At 40.0% G+C, this 18,895-nt stretch overlaps 1 protein-coding gene across 2 annotated transcripts in view; it reads left to right on the top strand.

The window, feature by feature from the left end:
* Window positions 1–18,895, top strand: part of ADCY7 (adenylate cyclase 7) — a 58,997-nt gene that overhangs the window by 22,748 nt on the left and 17,354 nt on the right. For both annotated transcript variants that reach the window (XM_063410502.1, XM_063410500.1), the window contains 9 exons: window positions 4,183–4,715; window positions 5,966–6,166; window positions 8,221–8,394; window positions 9,165–9,314; window positions 11,488–11,636; window positions 11,957–12,068; window positions 14,361–14,488; window positions 14,710–14,868; window positions 18,248–18,380. In XM_063410502.1, the coding sequence (XP_063266572.1) occupies window positions 4,545–4,715; window positions 5,966–6,166; window positions 8,221–8,394; window positions 9,165–9,314; window positions 11,488–11,636; window positions 11,957–12,068; window positions 14,361–14,488; window positions 14,710–14,868; window positions 18,248–18,380 (1,377 nt within the window). In that variant the 5' untranslated portion in view covers window positions 4,183–4,544. The remainder of the gene's footprint in view (window positions 1–4,182; window positions 4,716–5,965; window positions 6,167–8,220; window positions 8,395–9,164; window positions 9,315–11,487; window positions 11,637–11,956; window positions 12,069–14,360; window positions 14,489–14,709; window positions 14,869–18,247; window positions 18,381–18,895) is intronic.

An 18,895-nucleotide genomic window follows, 5' to 3' on the forward strand; every position in this document is an offset into this window, starting at 1 on the left:
TACTTGGATTCTGTTTGGAGAGGCTTTAACTTGGTCAGGAGCTGATGTGAATAATTCTCACAGGAGAGAAGGAATAGGGTGTGCTCACTGTCTGTCTGTCCATCCTGGTGTGTGTGAGAGTTTGGGCAGGAGGGTGCAGGTTTTCCAGGCCCACTTCCCTGCCTGTGACTGAGCTAGAACCTGGAAACTGCTCATTCTCTGCAGATGCAGAGTCAAGGAGGCCATCCCAAGAGCTGTTTTGCTGTTTTCAGTCTGACTTCCGTACAAGATAGCAAATCATTCTTTCTGTTGCTCCACCATGCATTGCTGAGGGGAGGCTGCTCTTTGTGCCAGAGCTCCAGAGAGCTCCCTGGGATGAGTGACTTTGTGCTCTGCACTCTCTGTCTTGGATGCTCTCTCCTTTTTCCCTTCCCCGTCTGCCCTCACGCTGCTCCATGCAGACAATTTCTGGGGAGGAAGGGGCTGAAATTACCCCATCGACACCCCTGGGCTGGTGTGTGTTTCCTTAAAACACTTGGGCGACAGGCTCTGCACAGGCCATGGCTACCCTGCAGCTGTTGAGTCCGGGCAAGGTGCTAAGAAAATGTGGTGGATTGACACAAAGCATGGTGGGCAGTTTCAACTAGCCTGGGAGAACAACAGAGCTTCAGTTCAACCCTGGCAGAAATGAAATTAAATATTTGCTTTTGTATTTTTTGTGACAAAATTCCATCGATGTGTCAGTAGGAGACTGGAGAGTTTAGCAGTGCTTGAAAACTCCCATTTATGGGGAGGAAAGCATAGAGCCATACCCAGATTTGTGGGAGATAGAAATGTTGTCTTCTTTGCTTGCAGGTGAAAGGTGGCTGTGATTTTGTCAGGTCTTGCCCAGTACTTACCTAGAAGAGGTTCTGGTGCTGAATTTGAGCACAATCCTTGTTCCCACTGGCTTGAAACACAGGTTTGGGAGGTAATAGGTGTTTTGATTCATGTTCTGGAAGATATTCTGTTTCCAGTTTTTTTTATACCTCTCACATGTCCAGTGTTCTTACATATTCACTGGGCAAAAATTCTTCATGTTAATTGGTTTGCAAATGGCTATGAAGCTCACACAGATTCGACTAAATCATACTGATATGTGTGGTGGCTGTTCCCTTGGTTCCCAGTGCAGTTTCTAACCCATACTGCCAGGGTTATTTCTTATGTATTCTGACCTGGATGACAATTCCTTCTCTTTTTCATCCAAACACAGTGAAGGCTTCTAAGGGAATGAGGTTTTTTCTTGATAAGCTGCTGATCAGAGCTCCATGGCTTTATGTCAACAGCCCAGATCCCATCCCCATTTGGCTCAGCGTGTTTGCCCCTGCTGCCTCTGGGAGTGTTCTTTGGTTTTTGTGGCCTGTTGCTGTTTCAGAGTTACACCTCTCTTGGTGTGTCATAACAACAAACCTTCAAGAAACAATGACCAAAAAGAGTAAAAGTGATGCTGTGGTGCACACTGCTCACATGATCCTTAAACATATAAACAGGAGCATGTTGAGTTGAGCCTTCTTCCAGTGTGTGATATCATCCAGACAGAATCTTTCTCTGTCTCAAATCTACCTTCTGCATTTCCAGAAGGCTGTTGGAAAAAATTCAAAGACACAACAAGTGGGAACTTTAAAAGTGGGAGGTGGTAGTGGTAGTGTGACATGGGATTCAAATTGAAACTAATTCGGAGTTGAATTATTCATCTTGAAGTAGCATTTATGCAATGCGTTATGGATTCTTGAATCAATAAAGAACTTTCGGGGAGTTTCTTTACCTTGTAGAGTTTTGAGAAGAAAATTGTGTGACCCAGAGGTCATTCATAATTACTTGCGGTGTGTATCTCTGAAGATCAGCCAGGAAGAAACAAATCAATGAGACAGTTATCTCTTTTTTATTAAAATGGGTTAGACTATTGAAAAGATATATCTCTTCAATTTGATGTCCTGTAAATCTCTTCAATAATACTCAGAGATAGTTCCAGGCTGACACTGCACCCATTTTTCATTTTTTGAACATCAGTTAACTGAACCACAGCCACACAGTATAATCCTGTAGAACAGACATTGTCCTTGGTACTGTTTTTTCATTGACATAGTCAGGAGGAGTTACAGAAAGCAAGCTGTGAAGTAATTTTTCCTGGATTTTAATATTAAGTAGCCCAAGACATGATCATTTGTTCCACATAATTGTGAATGTATTGAGGCTTAGCAATTAAGAGTTATTTTTTGAAAATGGATTCTGCTAATTGGAAAAATAAAGTCCCCTCTCAAAATACCTCTATATCCCAAAAATTACCATCAAAATCATATTTCTACAAGTATATTACAGCAAATCTTCATAGTTTTTGTTCTGAAATACACTTTTCGAAGGAACTGGGATGGCAAGCCTGTCATCTCTTTCACGTAGCCATTCACATCGGGCAGAGTGAGCTCCTGCCCCCCAGCCCCATGGTGAAGGGATTCCTCAGGCTGTTCCATGAGCTTCTGCCTCTCTGCATCAGAGACAAACCTTCCCACTGTCTGGGGTGTGTTGTCTTTGTTACTGAAAGACAAACTCAGATTGAAATACTTGCCCCTGTGCACACCTTCTGAGAGTTTCTTCTTCAGGAAAAAACTGGCTTATGTCCAAGTGAAGGAATTGTGCAGTTACCTTTGACTTGGAAAATACAGTAAAACATGATGCAAATGTTTCAGTTTCTTCTTCATCTCTCCTTTAAGTGCCAGTGGTTTCTGAGATTCACACTTATTATCAAGAGCCCAATTATGCACATGCAAATGGTGTGAGTACCAAAATAATTTTTGTAAGTGAAAAATGGGAGGACTTTAATTATGGTGAAAAGCTCAATAATAACCAGTGCAGGTGAGACATTTTGTATACCATTAAATATAAATGGAAAAAAATTCAATTTTATTTGCTTATTTTACATATATACATATTAATATGTTAATATATATGTAAATTTATTCTATTACTGAATGAGAGTGAAGCAATATGGTCTTTTTTTGTGATTAATCCAAGTTTGTTGCATACTCTGGGAAAGAAGTTCTAGTTTCTCATTTTGCAGAAGTACACACTTTTTTTTTGGTCCAATCTCACTGTTGATATATCTGGTTTTGCCTGCTTGCACATTAATAATTGGATAGTATGTTAGTGTTTGGCTCTATTTACCAGAGACAGAATTGCTCAGTATGGTTTCTGAAACTTTTCCTGCTTTTAGTGTGAAAACAGTCTGAATGTGTATGTGCAGTTAAGCATTTGGTTTTTGAAAGTGGCTGGGATTTGGCTTTTCTGAGGAAAAAAAAAAGTGGATTTTAGTGGGTTCTTCCTCTGTGGAGCAGTGGCCTTGGGCACCATGGTGACAGCAGTCGACTGGCAAAGAAGCTGTGGTCCTGCTATCAAGTTTTAATAAGACTTATGAAATCCTATTTTTCATGCTTCTCTCCATCACATCCTTATGCTTCTTTCTTATGGCTCTTGGCATTGAATAAAATATATTCATGAACCTATTTGAAAAACACCGGTCATTAAAAATTAACAGTACGGTTTATTCCTTAGTGTTCATTGTTAGCAGAACACATGTATTGCCTTGGAAACAGTATTACTTAGAGTGGAATGAAATACACAGAACTAGATGTTAAGTATCTTTAAAAAAAAGTTTAATGAATTTTGGCTTGGACAGCTGTATTCTTTTCTCATTTTTCTATGCCTTAATTAAAGTGTGAAATGAATAAAAGAGGATTTCTTCATTTTTAAGATGCATGGTTTGAGAAAGAATGCCAAGTGTATAGTGATTAAAAATTGTGTGTACACACACACAGATGCACACAACTTCCAAAGAGTTGTGAGCATTCAGTTACACAACACTCTCACAGGAGCTGTGTCATTTGCTCAAAAGGAGAAAAAGCCCATGTAGCACATTTGTACAGGAAAATGTTTGAGTTGCCAGGGCAGGGGGAGCAGAGCAGCCCTTGGAGAGCACTGCTGGGCACCACTGCCCACGCACAAGGCTCCTGGGCTCCCACCCACCAGCAGCACGCAGCTTTTGCTCACTGGTCAGAGCATGCAGGTAGAAAGTTCAAGGAAAGTTTAAGGAATCAACTATTTTTATTCTCTCTCCCTTGGGGAACACTGTGTATGATTAACTATGAATTTACTAATCTTGTCTCTCTGCAGGATTCTTCCCAGGAAGTGAGATTCAAGCTTATGGAAAGGAGTTAGAGACTTGCAAAGCAATAATTAAAAAAACCTCATGACAAAAACGCTTATCTGCGCCAGTGCAAGTTGATCTGGAGCTTCATGCTTAGACCTGATGATGAATTGCCTGTGGTTTTGGGGAGGTTAATTCTTGCCTTTAATTGCATTGGACATCTGAAGTTAATGCTCATGAGAAGTAAAGCCAGAGAACGTGAGTTACTTGGTGTGCCTAAAGATCACAGGGGCAGCAAAACGACAAAGCTTCTCTTTGAAGCAGTGGCTTCAGCTGTGTCACTGTGTGCACTGGGAACTGAGAGAAGGAGCAGCCAGCCTGGGAGAAGATGCCAGCTAAAGGGAAATACTTCTTCAACGAGAGCGAGGAGTGCAGGATATCAGACCCGCTCTACGAGAAGTACCGCTACACCAGCCAGCAGCATCCCCTCCTGCTGCTGCTGCTCTTCATTGCAATCCTCTTCTGGACTACTCTGATTGTAATCTTCTTTGTCACTGCTGTGAGTAAACTCCTTCTGTGTGTGTTCAATGTTTTCAGAAACGATAAGGAGTCTCTCTGATAGCACACTGAACATTTGTGGCTATATAACATGGTATCAAAGCTGCAGTGCTGACAGATATGAAGTAACTGTGCATGTAATACTGTGTGTGTTTTTGAAAGGATGGGCAGAGAGGAGAAGGTTGTCAGGCACATGCACGGTTACTATAAGGATTGTTTTTCCTTTCTGTATATTAGGAACAAATACTAATCTGTATTGAATGGTAGCTATGATAGTAAGTACTAAAAGGGAAGAAACAAGAACATAAGTTAAAATGTCCTGCATTTCTCATATTTTTAAGAGTAATTTAAGAAATGTAAAATATTATGGTGACTTGTTCGTTTTTCATCAGGTTATTTCTGAGGTGATTTTTTCTTAAAAGACTTGTGGATATTAATTTCCTTTTTTTTTTTTTTTTTCTTTTGTTAATAAAAAGACAAGAGGAACCTCCTGGTACAATGGATGTTTGGTGGAACCAATATTTAGTTAGCAAAGAGCAGTGATCCTATAGGCACAGAAAAGATGCAGCTTAAAGATTTTTTTGTTGTGCAGTGTAATTTGACTTTCTGTAAAAAAATTTGGTATTGTACAAGCGCAGCTGATGGCTGGCAAGAAGAGTTGATTTAAAGGTAGTAAAGGTAGCAAAGCAAAAAGGTAGTAAAGAAGCTGTAATAATCCTTCATTGCCTTTTAACACTGCTTTCCAAACACTGTGCTTCATAAAGGGTCTTAAAGTCTCTCTTTAGCAACAAATCAAATCTTACCAGTTGCACTTGTATCCCTTTTACCTTTTATTTCTTAGGAAGGGAAAAACATAGCAACACTATTTTTAACAATTTATCTTCTGTGAAATTTAGAGCACTGTTACACACCACTTTAGCAAAGTTTGAACTCTAAATACATTTCTTTGGGTACATCTGCATTATAGATACAGTAAAGTTAGAACTTAGTGGTTTGGGGTTTGCATTGTAAGCTAGTTTGGAAAACAATAATGGTGGAACTAAGGTAGAATGAGTATCTTTACCAGTATTTATTATGTTATATCTGCATGTGTGAAGATCAGCGTTTGTGCTGCCACAGCTAGTCCACTTAAAAACCCAGGTTAACTTATTTCAAAGGTATCCGAGCTGTTTCCAGGGCAGTATAGGTGCATTTCTCATTTTTCTAAAGGGGACATTTGGCCCAGCTGTAGCCCTTGCTGTGCTTTTGCAGGAAGCCCAGTCCCACCTTGCCTTCATCGTGGCGGTGTGCGCTGCCCTGGCCGTGTTTGCAGTCATGTGCTTGCTGCTGTGCATGGAGTCCCTGTTCCGCAGGTGGCTCACCTTCTTCGGAGTCGTGATTTGGATCTGCTTCCTCACCGTGGGATACGTATCCCTCTTTGAAAAAGGAACTGATTATCAGCTCTGGGAACAGGTATGTGTGTCGTGTTCATTCAGGTACTCACACAGAGCTGCTTGTGGATGTGTTTGTAGGAATGTGTTCGTGTGCTTTAGCCTTTCAGAATGTTGTAACTGCATAATAACTCTTCTGAGATTTGAGTTAACTTTTAAACATTGGATTTACTGATTTATTGCAATAATTTTTAGTTGGTTTTCTATATTATACTGAAAATACATTTCAGTGAAAAAAAAAGGATAATTGCATAAACCTATGTGGGAATTGCATCTTTAAATTGTAATCAAATTGAATTTTTATTTAGGATTTTTCTAAATCTTAATTACTATGAATTCATCTCTGAGTGACTTTTTTGTTAATAATACTTTCTCTCTTAATTTATTTGGGTCTAAGAGGGGTTCAAAAAATATATAAAAGGCTCCAAAGCTGGGTGTGCCTTAGGGAGCAGGTTTTTAAGTCAGTGGGAGAGGTGAAGTGAACAATAAGGATAAATGACACATCCTGGCATTGCTGGGTGTAGCTAAACTTCATTGCTTGCTATCTCTGATCAGAATTTGGGTGATTTCATGGAGCCAAAAATATCATAATTTGTAGGAAACTCCTCCTAAGATCTCATAATGCAAGCAGAAGAGTTTTAATTAAATAAAAATTACTTTTTATCTTGTTTTAAGAGAACTCTGCCCCTTCCCTTTTTTATTTGAATAAAGAAAGATATAAATTATCAGTTAAACAACCAAAATCTGGCTTGCATTATGGCCTGGATCCAGCACTGTACATTTAGCATTGCTGTTCAGTACTTCTTAACTTAAGGAAGTGCCTATTACCTTAGGAAACACCCCCAAATGTATTGTTCTTAACTCGAAATGCAAATATGTAACAAAGCAACATTTGGTTTTGCTGCTTTCAGTGCTGCAAGCCAATGTGGTGTCGTCATGTGGTAATAATTCATTCATATTGATTTTATGTCTAAAATGTAAGGACACCCTACTCTGAAAAGTGAATAGATTTATTACAGACTTTCACCTCAGGTTATGAATTTATCACTAATTAAAGCTAGTGTTTAAATGCAGGTATGGCCTTTGCTTGTCCATCCTTTGCTTGTGCTTACAAAACTATCACACAGCATTCAGAACATTGTGTGATGGGGGTTGCAAATAGGGCAGAAAAAATATTTTTACTCCAGCTAAAATAGTAAGATACACACGGAAAAATATTTTCATTGAATTAAAACTTTTATTTGCCTTTTTGTCTGATTAGTGTTGTCTCAGTCAAACTGTCTATTCTGGGAAAAAATTAAGGGCAGACTGGACCTTGAGACTTCCTTGAAGGAAGCTCTAGTCTGGAATGGCACAAGTTCAGTTGCTGTGGTGGGAAGGAGCTGAGCCAGGAATGCTGCAATATATTCCTCTGATCAGGATTGTTAGTTTCCATATTTATATATAAGCTAACAATTGTAACAAGTGTATAAATATGGGTTTAAGTTTTACAGACCTTCCCACTCATCTGGAGCAGTTTAGTTCTGCATTTTGTAAAATCTCTGCAGCTAAATATGTGGTCAGTGGTAATAAAGGTTATTCTCCTGTGGGAGGACCAGGAAGTATTGGTTGGATTTTTGGTTTTTATCAAACACGAAGCAAACATACACATGTGACTGGGTGATGTTAAAATTAGAAAAATATCTTCCAGCAGGTGAGAAATCTGATTCTATTTGGTATTGCTACCCTTGCAACACACTGTTCCTGATGTGTGAGTACAAAATGTGCCCAAAGTGCATCTCCAGCTGTAAAGGATAAGTTCAGGATAAAGGGCAAGGAAAAGTGAAAAAATTATAGGCAGTATGTCATGTTAACCCATCTTGTCTATGAACCTATAGCTGTTAATCCCTCAAAATTCTTAGAACCACCACTGATCTTATGGTTTTAACTGTGTTTTGAAATGTCAGTATCTAATTATTCACCCTGAAATAGATCAGGAATCCTACTGCTTTGCTCCTATTTCTGTAGTGATTTTTGGGATTCACCTAATGACATGTATGTGTGATTCTTTTTTATTTTTTCTTTTTCTTTCCAAAGGTGCCGTTCTTTCTGTTCATAATCTTCACAGTTTATACCATGTTACCTTTTGGGATGAGAGGTGCTGTTATAATTAGTGTTGTTTCTGCTCTCTCCCATATTATTGTTCTAAGCACTGTGGTAAGTGTAGTAAGTGTGACTCCTCAAGAAAACAAGGAATCCTTTCTATTTCAGGTAAGAAAATAACTTGGTTACACAATGAAATACCCTAGTCATGTTAGCCCTTTGCTTTTGGCATAACTATTCTGTTTAGAAGAGTTCCAGACTTCCACATTGATGTTTCAAGTTCATGGATTTGGAGCTTGGGCCCAAAAAACCTTGGGCTTTTTGTAAAATTGCAAATTTTTAAATCTGTAGTGCATTTTGTTTTTCTGACCTAAGTGGAAAAAGCGGGGTTATATTAACTTTTAAACTAAAAATATGTTAAAAATATGCCTGGCTTAGGTCACAGTCACTCTTCCCAGTCTGTGCTCTCTCAGGTGGGTCTGCCTGCCTTGATCAGGCACTGCTGGATCCACAGGGTGGATCAAAAGGGCCCTGCTGCCCTGGGCTGTCAGCAGGGCTGGCAGTGCTGCTGCTGCTTTCCTGCTCCCCACACTCCTCACAGGGTGTGTTCAAAGGAGCACCCCAGCACACCCCGTGTGCCAGGCTCCACAGCGTGCTGAGGCAGGGGCCTGTGCACTGGTTTTCCACAAATCAAACTGGTGCCTGCAAATAAATGTTAAATGGTGTCACAGGATCTTCTGTTTCATGATTCTGCCTGTGACAGTTAAAGTTATATCTGCCAGGTCCATCCTGGGTAATAGCAACAGTGATTTGTTATGGGATGGGGTAAGAGGAAATGAGACATGGTCTGGGATTGATTGTTTTTTATGGGACTAATTTGTGTGAGTGAAGTATCAATGACTGCCCTGCAGTAGGTAAATATTTTTCTTCTTGTGCAGCTCCTTGCCAATGCTGTAATTTTCCTTTGTGGCAACTTCATGGGTGCATTTCACAAACGCCAAATGCAGGTTGCTTCTTGGGATTTGTACAGATACACCTTAAAGTGCATTCAAGTCCGAATGAAACTGAAGATTGAAAAGAGGCAACAAGTGAGTGAGCTAGTTCATGTTATGAATTCCTTGTTTTCATTTCCAAAGTCTGTATAAATTCATAAGGTTGGTGACTAATCCATGTTGAAAAGCTTGGGCCAATCTTTGAGATACCCACCTAGTGTCAAAAATAAAAATTGTGCCATTTGTAACAAAAGAAGGAAGTAAAAGGGAGGAAGCTGTTTTCTTGGGCTTGTCTACATGAAATTCACAGTATTTGTAACAGCAGTGTAATTGCCAGTCATTTTAGTTCCTTTTTTCCTAGAATAAACTGTTCCTGGGACTGGTCTAAGGTAACTTAAGAGGCCTTAATGCCCTGAAATTACTTGTAAGGTAATTTTAGCAGTTAGTTTTATGCTTTTCTTGGTCACCTTTTTTTTTGCATTGAATTCTAAAGTATTATTAGTTCTGAATTTTTCTTTTCTCACAAACTATTTTTCCTTTGCTAGAAGAAGAAAATTGGATGCAAAGGGAGAAAAAATAAATCATACAATAGATTAAAATATTTATTTCCATAAACTCCAATGTTCAAAAAATAAGCAAGGAACACGAATTTCTTACTGAGGAAGGACTGTAGAGAGATACCAAAGCTGAAACTGGGGCACCTTTCCCGGTATAAATAGGGTTAAGAAGAGCTCTAGAAGGTTCTACCGTGTTCTCTGCCCACCAGTTATTAGATAACAAGAAGGGGCTGAAAAGTGACTGACCTGATCAAACTGGAAAGAAGAAAATGCCACCCTGCTAGTGCGATCTGTTCTCTGATGCTAATCTTGTGAGATGAGATGACAAATCTGCATGAAAGCCCTGGCAGAATTTCCTGGCGCAGCTGCCAGGGAAGCCTCTGATCACCTTACGAAGGCAGTGTGCTCTCATTTCCTGGGCCACGTGCTGACTTCCATGGGTGTTCAGGATTTTGGGTTTGGGATTGTTTTTTTGAATGGTTGCTTGTTTGAAATGTAAATGTGCTTAAGTCTATGGAGAGCTTTCTTTCCATCGGTGTTGCAGTCTGTCAGGGAATTCTGGGTATCCTTTCTGCCACCCACTTTTTCTCTGTGAAAAAGATGTGAGAACTGCAGTTCAGGGCTCCTCACAGCTTCCTTGAAAACTGTGCTGTGTCAGGCTCCCAATGGCCCTGTTGTATTCCCTGGGATTCCGCTGTCAGTTTAAGTTCTTTCCCAGGAATCAGTTCTTTCTGGAATCAGTCTCAAACTAAACTGCTGCCTGCACCTTGTGCAGACGATCACTCCAGGACTGTCTCTTCCCAATGTGATCCCAGGGTATTTCTCCTCAGGGGTAGGCACTGGATAACCCTGGCAGCTCCCTGCACATGGCTGCATTGGGTATTCAGGAAAAGGGACAAGGACTTGGTCCCAGGGGACAGCATTTAGCATTTTACTTGGCTGCACAATGTGTTAATCTTGGTGTTGATGTTGTCTGAAAAGGTTCCTTCTTGTAGCTGCTCCACACAACATTTCCTCTTCCATCTCTGCGGTGAGAGAGCCCTTCCTCCTTCAAAGTATTCTCTATTTGTCATCTTCTTCTGCCCAGGAGCTTACCAGGGTCTTCTTTGAAGAATGGGCTTTTGAATGAGAGCCAATGTAAAACAGTGCCCTGAATAGTCAAACAGAGGAAGTTGGTCTGGAGGAGTTTTTCTCCTTCAGCTCAAATGACTTCATTTCAGTGGCACTATTTCAGTTTAGCTACAGCAGCACATAGCTGACACTTTTGTATCTGTTGCTGCTTTTCTGGCATTTGAGAATTTACAAATATTTTTAATACTGAATAGATTGTTAGGCACCAAACATAAGCTTTTACAGAAGCTTTATCAAACAATGCCAACATAACACTGACATTAGTGGACAAGAGAAAATGTAATTTATCCAGAAAATGTAGTACTGAATACTGACATTTTTGTGTGTGTGTTTCATGGTTACAGAGGGATGTCACACCTAGGCCACAAGGAACGAAAGAAGAAATATGCAACATAATTGTGAAATCAATAATTTGGAGAATAGAAATGTAAAAATGTTTTCTGGAAAACCTGACATGCATTACTCAAAAGCTATTTGAATAAAGGCATTTTTTAATGCCTTCTTGCAGTCAGTAGAACTCTACAGTTTCAAATTTGCTGTGTTAATAATTTTGCATAATTATTCCTCCCCCACTTTTTTAGGAAAATTTGCTTTTATCCATCCTGCCTGCTCATATCTCTATGGAAATGAAGCTGGCCATCATTGAGCGACTGAAGGAAACTAATGATAACAGGCAAATGCATGACAACAACTTCCACAGCCTATATGTAAAAAGGCATCAAAATGTTAGGTAAGTGGAAACCCTAGAAATAATTGTATTAATATAAACTTCTGATTCTTATCAGTACATATGGTCCGGTGAAATTAAAATTTGAAGGCAGACTTTCAGGCTGAAGTGAGGTTCTTTCCTGTAATGGGAAGATAATGTGTGTTGAACTGGTGTGCTGTCTTTTAAATCAGGGGAGATACTTAAGCCCTTTTTGCTGGAGTTGTTTCCCAAAGAGGGGAGAGGTATTTTCTGTTAAATGCATTTCAATAGTTATGCTGACTGTGGAATTGACGTATCTTCATATTTCACTTTTCCTGCTTTTTCCTTTTGCTCTTGTCTAGCATTCTTTATGCTGACATCGTGGGATTCACTCGCCTTGCCAGTGATTGCTCTCCTAAGGAACTTGTAGTGATGCTGAATGAACTCTTTGGAAAGTTTGATCAGATTGCAAAGGTAGGTTTACAGTTTGTGCTGCAGGATAAAGGCCTTTGGAAAAAGAAGTCTTTTTGCACAACAGGAGGCAGCTGGGTGTTAGTCCTGAGTCAGGAAGGCAGGTCCGTTTTTGCTTTAAAGCTATCTGGCAAAATCACATTAAAACAAAATGTAAAACACAAATGGGAAATTTAGCAAGTTGCTACTGTAATTCCAGTTCTTGGGTGTGGAGGTTTATCTGTATAATTTAGGAAATTGTCTGATGGTGGTAAGTGATTACAGCAGGGCTGTAGGAGGTTCTGAGTACAAACTCCACTGAGGAGCTTTGCTGTGCTCAGCTCCAAGGTTTGTTTGACTGCAAATGGAGAATTCTCAGACACACATTTAAACTCATAAATTCAGAGGCATCAGGCTAACAGTTCTTTAGCTCAGAAGTGAGCTAAAGAAAGCTTCCGGATACTAATGGATATTTACAAAAATTGAAAGAATGGGGAGTAGTTTAAAATGGTGCCTATTAAGACATATCCTCAATACTGACCCTTCAGCCTGGCAGGAATTGTTACCACTTCCAGATGCTGCTTGAGGTTAATCTTTTGCAGCTCAAATCACAAACTCAGGTTTTTATTTCTCACATTACAGGGACTGTATCACCTATGTGTGTTGTGTTTGTGAAATCCTAAAAAAAGTGTCAGAAAAAGTTGGAAAACTCTAAACTTATTAATGTAGCAGAGGAGGGAAATTGCTGTAATTAAAGCCTTGGGACATCATTGAATGAATTCTTAAATATGCCACTGATTAAAACCTGCTAGTAACATTTTTGACTGAATGACATGGCTAATCTTTGCATTTATCTGAATTCAGTTGCTGTTAAATGTTTAAGTACTGACAAATAAAAGTTATTCTGTATCTATTGTAATTGATTAGAAGCAGATATAAAGTTATGTCATTTTAGCTGCCAAATGGCAAAATTGTTTTTAATGCTGAAGTAGAAGCTGAGGTTAAACACATTTGGTCAGGTTTTATAACTGTTTTGCATATATAAAAATAGAAAAAATTCTAGATTTTAAGTAATGCATTTGAATTTCTCACTGCTGTCTGCAAATTGCACTCTAATGTCTGGATTTAGTGAGTCAAGGTCTTTTGCAACTCTGTGGTTGAGCTGTGAGAAGAGGTTCTGCTTTTTGTGCTATTTTTGTTCTGCCAGACAGTATTCTGTCATCTTTTCCATAATGTACAAATGTTGCAATCTCCAATTTACCTAATAAAACTTGATGGCTAAGCTGGACACTGAGCTGGATGCTGAAGTGCAGCAGCTCTAATCCAGGGCTGGGTTTCCCTGCTCATCCCTTGAGGCTGTCACTTGTGGCACTGCTCAGGACCCACTGGGATGGATTAGATGTGGAGAATGACGGATGTTCCCTAAAGGCTTTAAGTGATGAGGGAGAACAAATCAGTTTAGGAAATTGCCACACATTTGGCTGATTTTGGAGCTGATTTAGCAACTGTGTTCCCACAGTAGGTAGGGTTGAACAGCAGGAGGTGTTGGCTGGCCCAAGTTAAGCCATCTCTGCTCATCAGTCAAACACCACACAGCCTTGCAGAATTAGCCCTGGCTTGCCTGCAACCCTTGTAGTTAAAATTATTCAGTAAACTGTTAACAAAAGACAGTATCAGAGGCTTTTTGCTCTCTCCTGCCAGTCATTGGCAGCAGTATCCTTTGTTGCACAGCTAGGAAAAAAATCTTTTTTCTGCCATTTAGTATTGGGCTTTTTCACTAGCAATAGCAAACTGTATTGTGTGCCAGCTTCCTCTTCAGTCATGTTTGAAATAACAAAAAAATCCCATTTGGCATCTGCACAGCTACCAGGTTGGGCATCTGAATTTCTAAGTTTTCCCTCAGTGCTGGGAGGTGTTATGATACCTCACACTGTTATTTATGAGGCTGACATGTAAAAATAGAGGGAAAACTGCTCATAGTTCAGATGAAGATTAAAAGATAGATGAGTAGATTTCATCCTCTAGATGGTAAATTCTGTGACAGTTTTATTTTATTTATAGTTTTTTTCAAATGCACACATTTCCAAGAAACAGGTGAGAAACAAAAAAGATGGTTTTATTTCAGAAAGTGGTCATTTTTGTTCTCTCTGAATGCCTGAGCAATGTCCAGGCATTCAGATGTGAAGAAAAAAGAAGTAAGCTTTGTTTCAACAAAGATTGAACAAAGCATGACTTTCTCAAAACAGAGCCTTTGGAGCTGTTAGCCTACTTGCAGTTAATTTTTTCCTGTTAAAAAGATTTGGTGTAATTTTGCAGGAGAATGAATGCATGAGAATAAAAATCCTGGGAGACTGCTACTACTGTGTCTCAGGCCTGCCTGTGTCCTTACCAGTTCATGCCAGGAACTGTGTTAAAATGGGGCTCGACATGTGTGAAGCAATAAAGTAAGTATTACACAGAAGGCTGTTTAAAATACACACACTGTGCAGATACTGAATTAGGTAACCAGTTTGCTTGTCAGCATTCAAAGTGTATTTATTAGCTGTAGTTGCACAGTTCTGATCATAAGTTTGTCTGGTCTTTGCACCAAGTGTATGATGAGACTAAACAGGAGGAGAGGAAATGCCAATTCTCCTGCTCTAACCCCCTGATGCCTCCGTCCCAGGCAGGTGAGAGAAGCCACGGGCGTGGACATCAACATGCGGGTGGGGATCCACTCTGGGAACGTGCTGTGCGGGGTGATCGGCCTGCGGAAGTGGCAGTACGACGTGTGGTCCCACGACGTGTCGCTGGCCAACCGCATGGAGTCCGCCGGCGTGCCGGGGTGAGGCAGCCCTGCCCGGGCCCTGGCTCCTCCTCATGGGGCACCTGCAAACGGGACAGACCTGTGCTCAGCAGAGCTGTAAAGTGTTAACCTTTTCTGATTGCCTTTCCAATGAGCCATAAAATTCTATTCTTAGGCAAGCGACTGCTTCTTGGCCTTCCCTTCTTGGGAGGACGGTGCATCTTCATTGTGTTGACTGAGTTAATCCGTGCTGTACGCAGGGATAATTCTACATTTATGAGTTTAGCTGAAGAGCAGTTGTGCTCCTTAGGTCAACAAGGCCAAACTGGGTCTTTACCCAGTGTTTCTGCTAATGTATTGATCACTCCCAGTGTATTTATATTAGCTCTGTATTCTCCACCCTCACCACTAACCCCAGAGACAACTCAAAAATTAAATTCAATCTGATGGGGTGTATCCCAGCAAGGAGAGTCTGGAGCTGATGGCTGTGCATTTGCCATGGGCAAAACAAAGGGAAGGGAGTGGTGCTGAATGGGAGGATTGAGGCAGAGCAGGAATATAATTTGCCATGTGTGCTGCTCAGTGATACAAGGATTGGGTCTGAGGCTGATCTCTTGTAGCCTTTCTAAGAGGCTCGTGGAACAGAACAAATACAAATGTTTTTCAAAAGCACCAGCAGTTGCATTTTCCGTGTTTAGGAAAGTATACTCTTTTCCTGTTTTCTAAGTTAAATTTAAGGATTAGAATTCATCTAAGAAACCCTCTTTTTTCTTTCTTATTTTGGTAGTTTGCACTAAAAAGGGCCACTATAAGACTCCTTTTTCTCATTTTTTCATTCACGAATCAGACCTTGATTTTTTTTTTTTCTGTGTCATGGTAGTCTGCACAAATTGGTTTCTTTTAGTAAGTGGTTCTAACCAGTGACATTATAGCTTTCTCTACCTCAGACAGCTGTTAGGTGCATGTTTGTAACTTAAAAGTTAAAGTGATTTCTCAAGCCATAAAGGGTTATGAATATCAAAATACTTTGTTGCATTGGTGACTGAAACAGAAAGAAAACTACTTGGAGCTTGGTTAACAGTCACACCACCAGCCAGGCTGAAGGGTTTAGTGTGTTGATTCAGCATGATTAAACAAGAATATAGAGTTGTAAAATTTCTTTTGTTGGTAAAGCAAACAGCATGACTCTGAATATGGCAGGAAAATATGCTTTGTTAGTCACGTTTAGGGCCTTTGCCTAATCTTGAAAACCCTGATTATTCCCTTACGGTTGTCAGGTTGTCAGTTGATAAACTGGTAAAGAATTAAGCTAGTTGAGTTTGTCATGCTGATTCAGAAACATTATCCATATTACTTCTTCTACCCATAGCTGTGCAGTATTCACTCCTCTTGTGTTTCAAAACTGTCCAGAGGAAAAACCTTCCACTTGTTGAAGACTGAGCCTGACAAGGTGGAAGGGGTTTTCACTGTTCAAATGTGACATTGTATTTGTTTCCTGCTCCACAGGGAAATTATTTGTTGGGGATTCCTCATTCCAATGTTAGCTAGTCCTGTTCCTTTGGAACCAGTTTGGTCATTAGGAGCCAGGTAGAGGTTTTGTTTAAAAAAGGAAACATACCTATTTTGAGTTTCTGGAAATTAAGAAATTCTAAAGACTTTTGAAAGGATGCAGGAAAACTTCTAGCTTTATATTTTCCTTCCAGTGACAGAGTATCTTTGTTCATCTTCCTTGTGATTTAAAAAATTACTTACACTCACAACAGTGTAATGCACTACTAAAGCAGAAAGGAGTAGCATAAAACCAAAGCAAAAAATGCATTTATGACCAATTCTCTCTAATGTGTAAATAGCTGAAAGCTCAGCAGGTGTTATTCCCCTGTCAGCATGGGACACAGGGTGCAGAGTGCTGGGTGTTCTGTCCTGGCATGGCGAGGGCAGCAGTGCATGCTCCAGCTTGCCTGTGACAGCAGCTCTTGGTGATGTGCTTATCCTGGAATCCAGTGAGCACTTAGTAACTGCTGAGAGATCATTGGCATCTGATTTGAAGAGAGGTTTGCAGTAATATTGGAAATGTCCTACGGCACTGTGCGATTTCAGGGAGAAGGGAGAGGAAGCTTGGTAAAATGCAAAGTGGTGGGTAGTGAACAAATGTACTGCTTTTTGGAGCAAGTGGAAAAGCACACAAACTTGCTGCAGCATGTGGCTGTGTTTTAAGGCTTATGGCACAGACATCTCCCAGAATGCCCCAGTCTGTGGAAGAAAATGATGCTTTAGAGCAAACTATAAAATTTCAGATTTGAAGGTTCACCTTAATTGCAAAAGTGTGTAGTCAAGATAACAATTTTTTTTTTGAGAAAATTACCAGTAAACAAATAAAAGCATGCACCCTCTGCAATTCAACTCTTACTGTTGCCTTAAAAAAGTACTGAGGAAGTCTTTTTTATTTCTTCTTAGAAGCTACAGCCAGTAGTTTTCAGGTTTTGGACGCATTACCTTCATGCAAGCCTATGTCCAGCTTTAGGAAGGAGAGGTGTGTGGGACAGTGGTTCCCTTGCTCTCTGTGGTTAGGCTGCACACTCCCAGTTTCCATTCTGGAGCTGTGCTTTTCCCAGCCCCGAGCTATTGGATTGTAGGACAGTGTCTAACCCCTCTGTGCCAAAGAAAAGTGAGAGAAGCATGGGAAGTTGAACAATGAGAAAGTAGAACTTTAGAAATGCTGTTTTATGAACTCCCTTCAGTCTCTTGTTGAGAAATTATATGGAAAGATATTACTCATAACTTATGTGGAAATACATGATTTGGGATACTGAGGGAAATAACATTTAAGGGAAAGTGTGAATAGGTACAGAAAGATCCTGGCTGCCCTCCTCAGAAGTGCGTTGTTGCTGTTGCTGTGTTGCCTTTTCCTCGGATTGTTTCAGTCAGAAAAGGCAGACTTTCAGAATTCTCCTCAGAGTTAACAAAAAGCCTTCCCCAGCTTTCTTTTCCCGGACTTTGTGTGTGTCTCCCCCACCCTCGTGCATTTCTAGCACAGAGCAGTCCTGGCTTGTGTTTTGCTCATGAGTTTTCCCTGCCGCTTTCACAACCCGTGTGTGAGCCTGCCTGTCTTGTGAGTCATCAGATCTCCTTTGATCACCTTCCTTCTTGTTTCGTTTATTTCCCTGCATATTTCAATTTAATTTTAAACCAATACTATCTCGTTATGGGAAGTGTTTTTTTAGCATGCTTGCTATGAATGTAGTATAGTAAAAGACTGCAAATATAATTTTAAGTACTGGAAGGGTTTTTCAGTTGGCTGCCAGAGCAGGGGATGTCTGAAAAGCAGAAATGTCAGCAGTGGCCATTGAAATGTAAATGAAATGCTTAATGTGACCTTTCTGTGAGTGTTTGGGTCTCTTGTTCTTTCTCCCGTTCTCAGCCGTGTGCACATCACTGAAGCAACATTAAATCACCTAGGCAAAGCTTATGAAGTAGAAGAAGGGAATGGACACCTGAGGGATCCTTACCTTGAATCCATGAATATCAAAACCTACTTAGTGGTCGATCCAAGGGTATGTATTTGTTTTTAAACATATACATTTCTTCAAGTATATACACACATTATAAATATGTAGGTTTCTGTGGTGCATGCAGCTTTTTCATTCAGGAACAGAATTAAATAATGGTGGGAGCCACCTGAGTAGCTTGGATTTGGGAGTTCAGATCTGAAAGCACATCCTCTTTTTTATGACATGCTTATTACACTGAAGGTAATAAGTGTTATGCTGAAACCTCTTATGTGACCCACTTAGAGTAAAACCACATATTTGACTATATATTTGTGTGAAGTGTCTCAAAAACCCAGGTCAAAAGATCAAGATGAAAGAATGAAAGAATACCCGTACTATGTGGCCAATTTCAGCTAAAATTTTCCCTGTAAAATAGCATCAGACATCTTCCTCACTATCTGAAAAGTAAGATTCACCTTCTTTTCAGGATGTGAAGTTAGCAACTGTTAGCAACTCCTTAAGAGCTTGGTAACTACAAACAACTGGAGTATTGCTATTTTGAATTGGCTTGTGGTTGA

The sequence above is a fragment of the Prinia subflava genome, chromosome 13, assembly GCF_021018805.1.
Source record: "Prinia subflava isolate CZ2003 ecotype Zambia chromosome 13, Cam_Psub_1.2, whole genome shotgun sequence".
In the NCBI taxonomy this organism is placed as follows: Eukaryota; Metazoa; Chordata; class Aves; order Passeriformes; family Cisticolidae; genus Prinia; species Prinia subflava.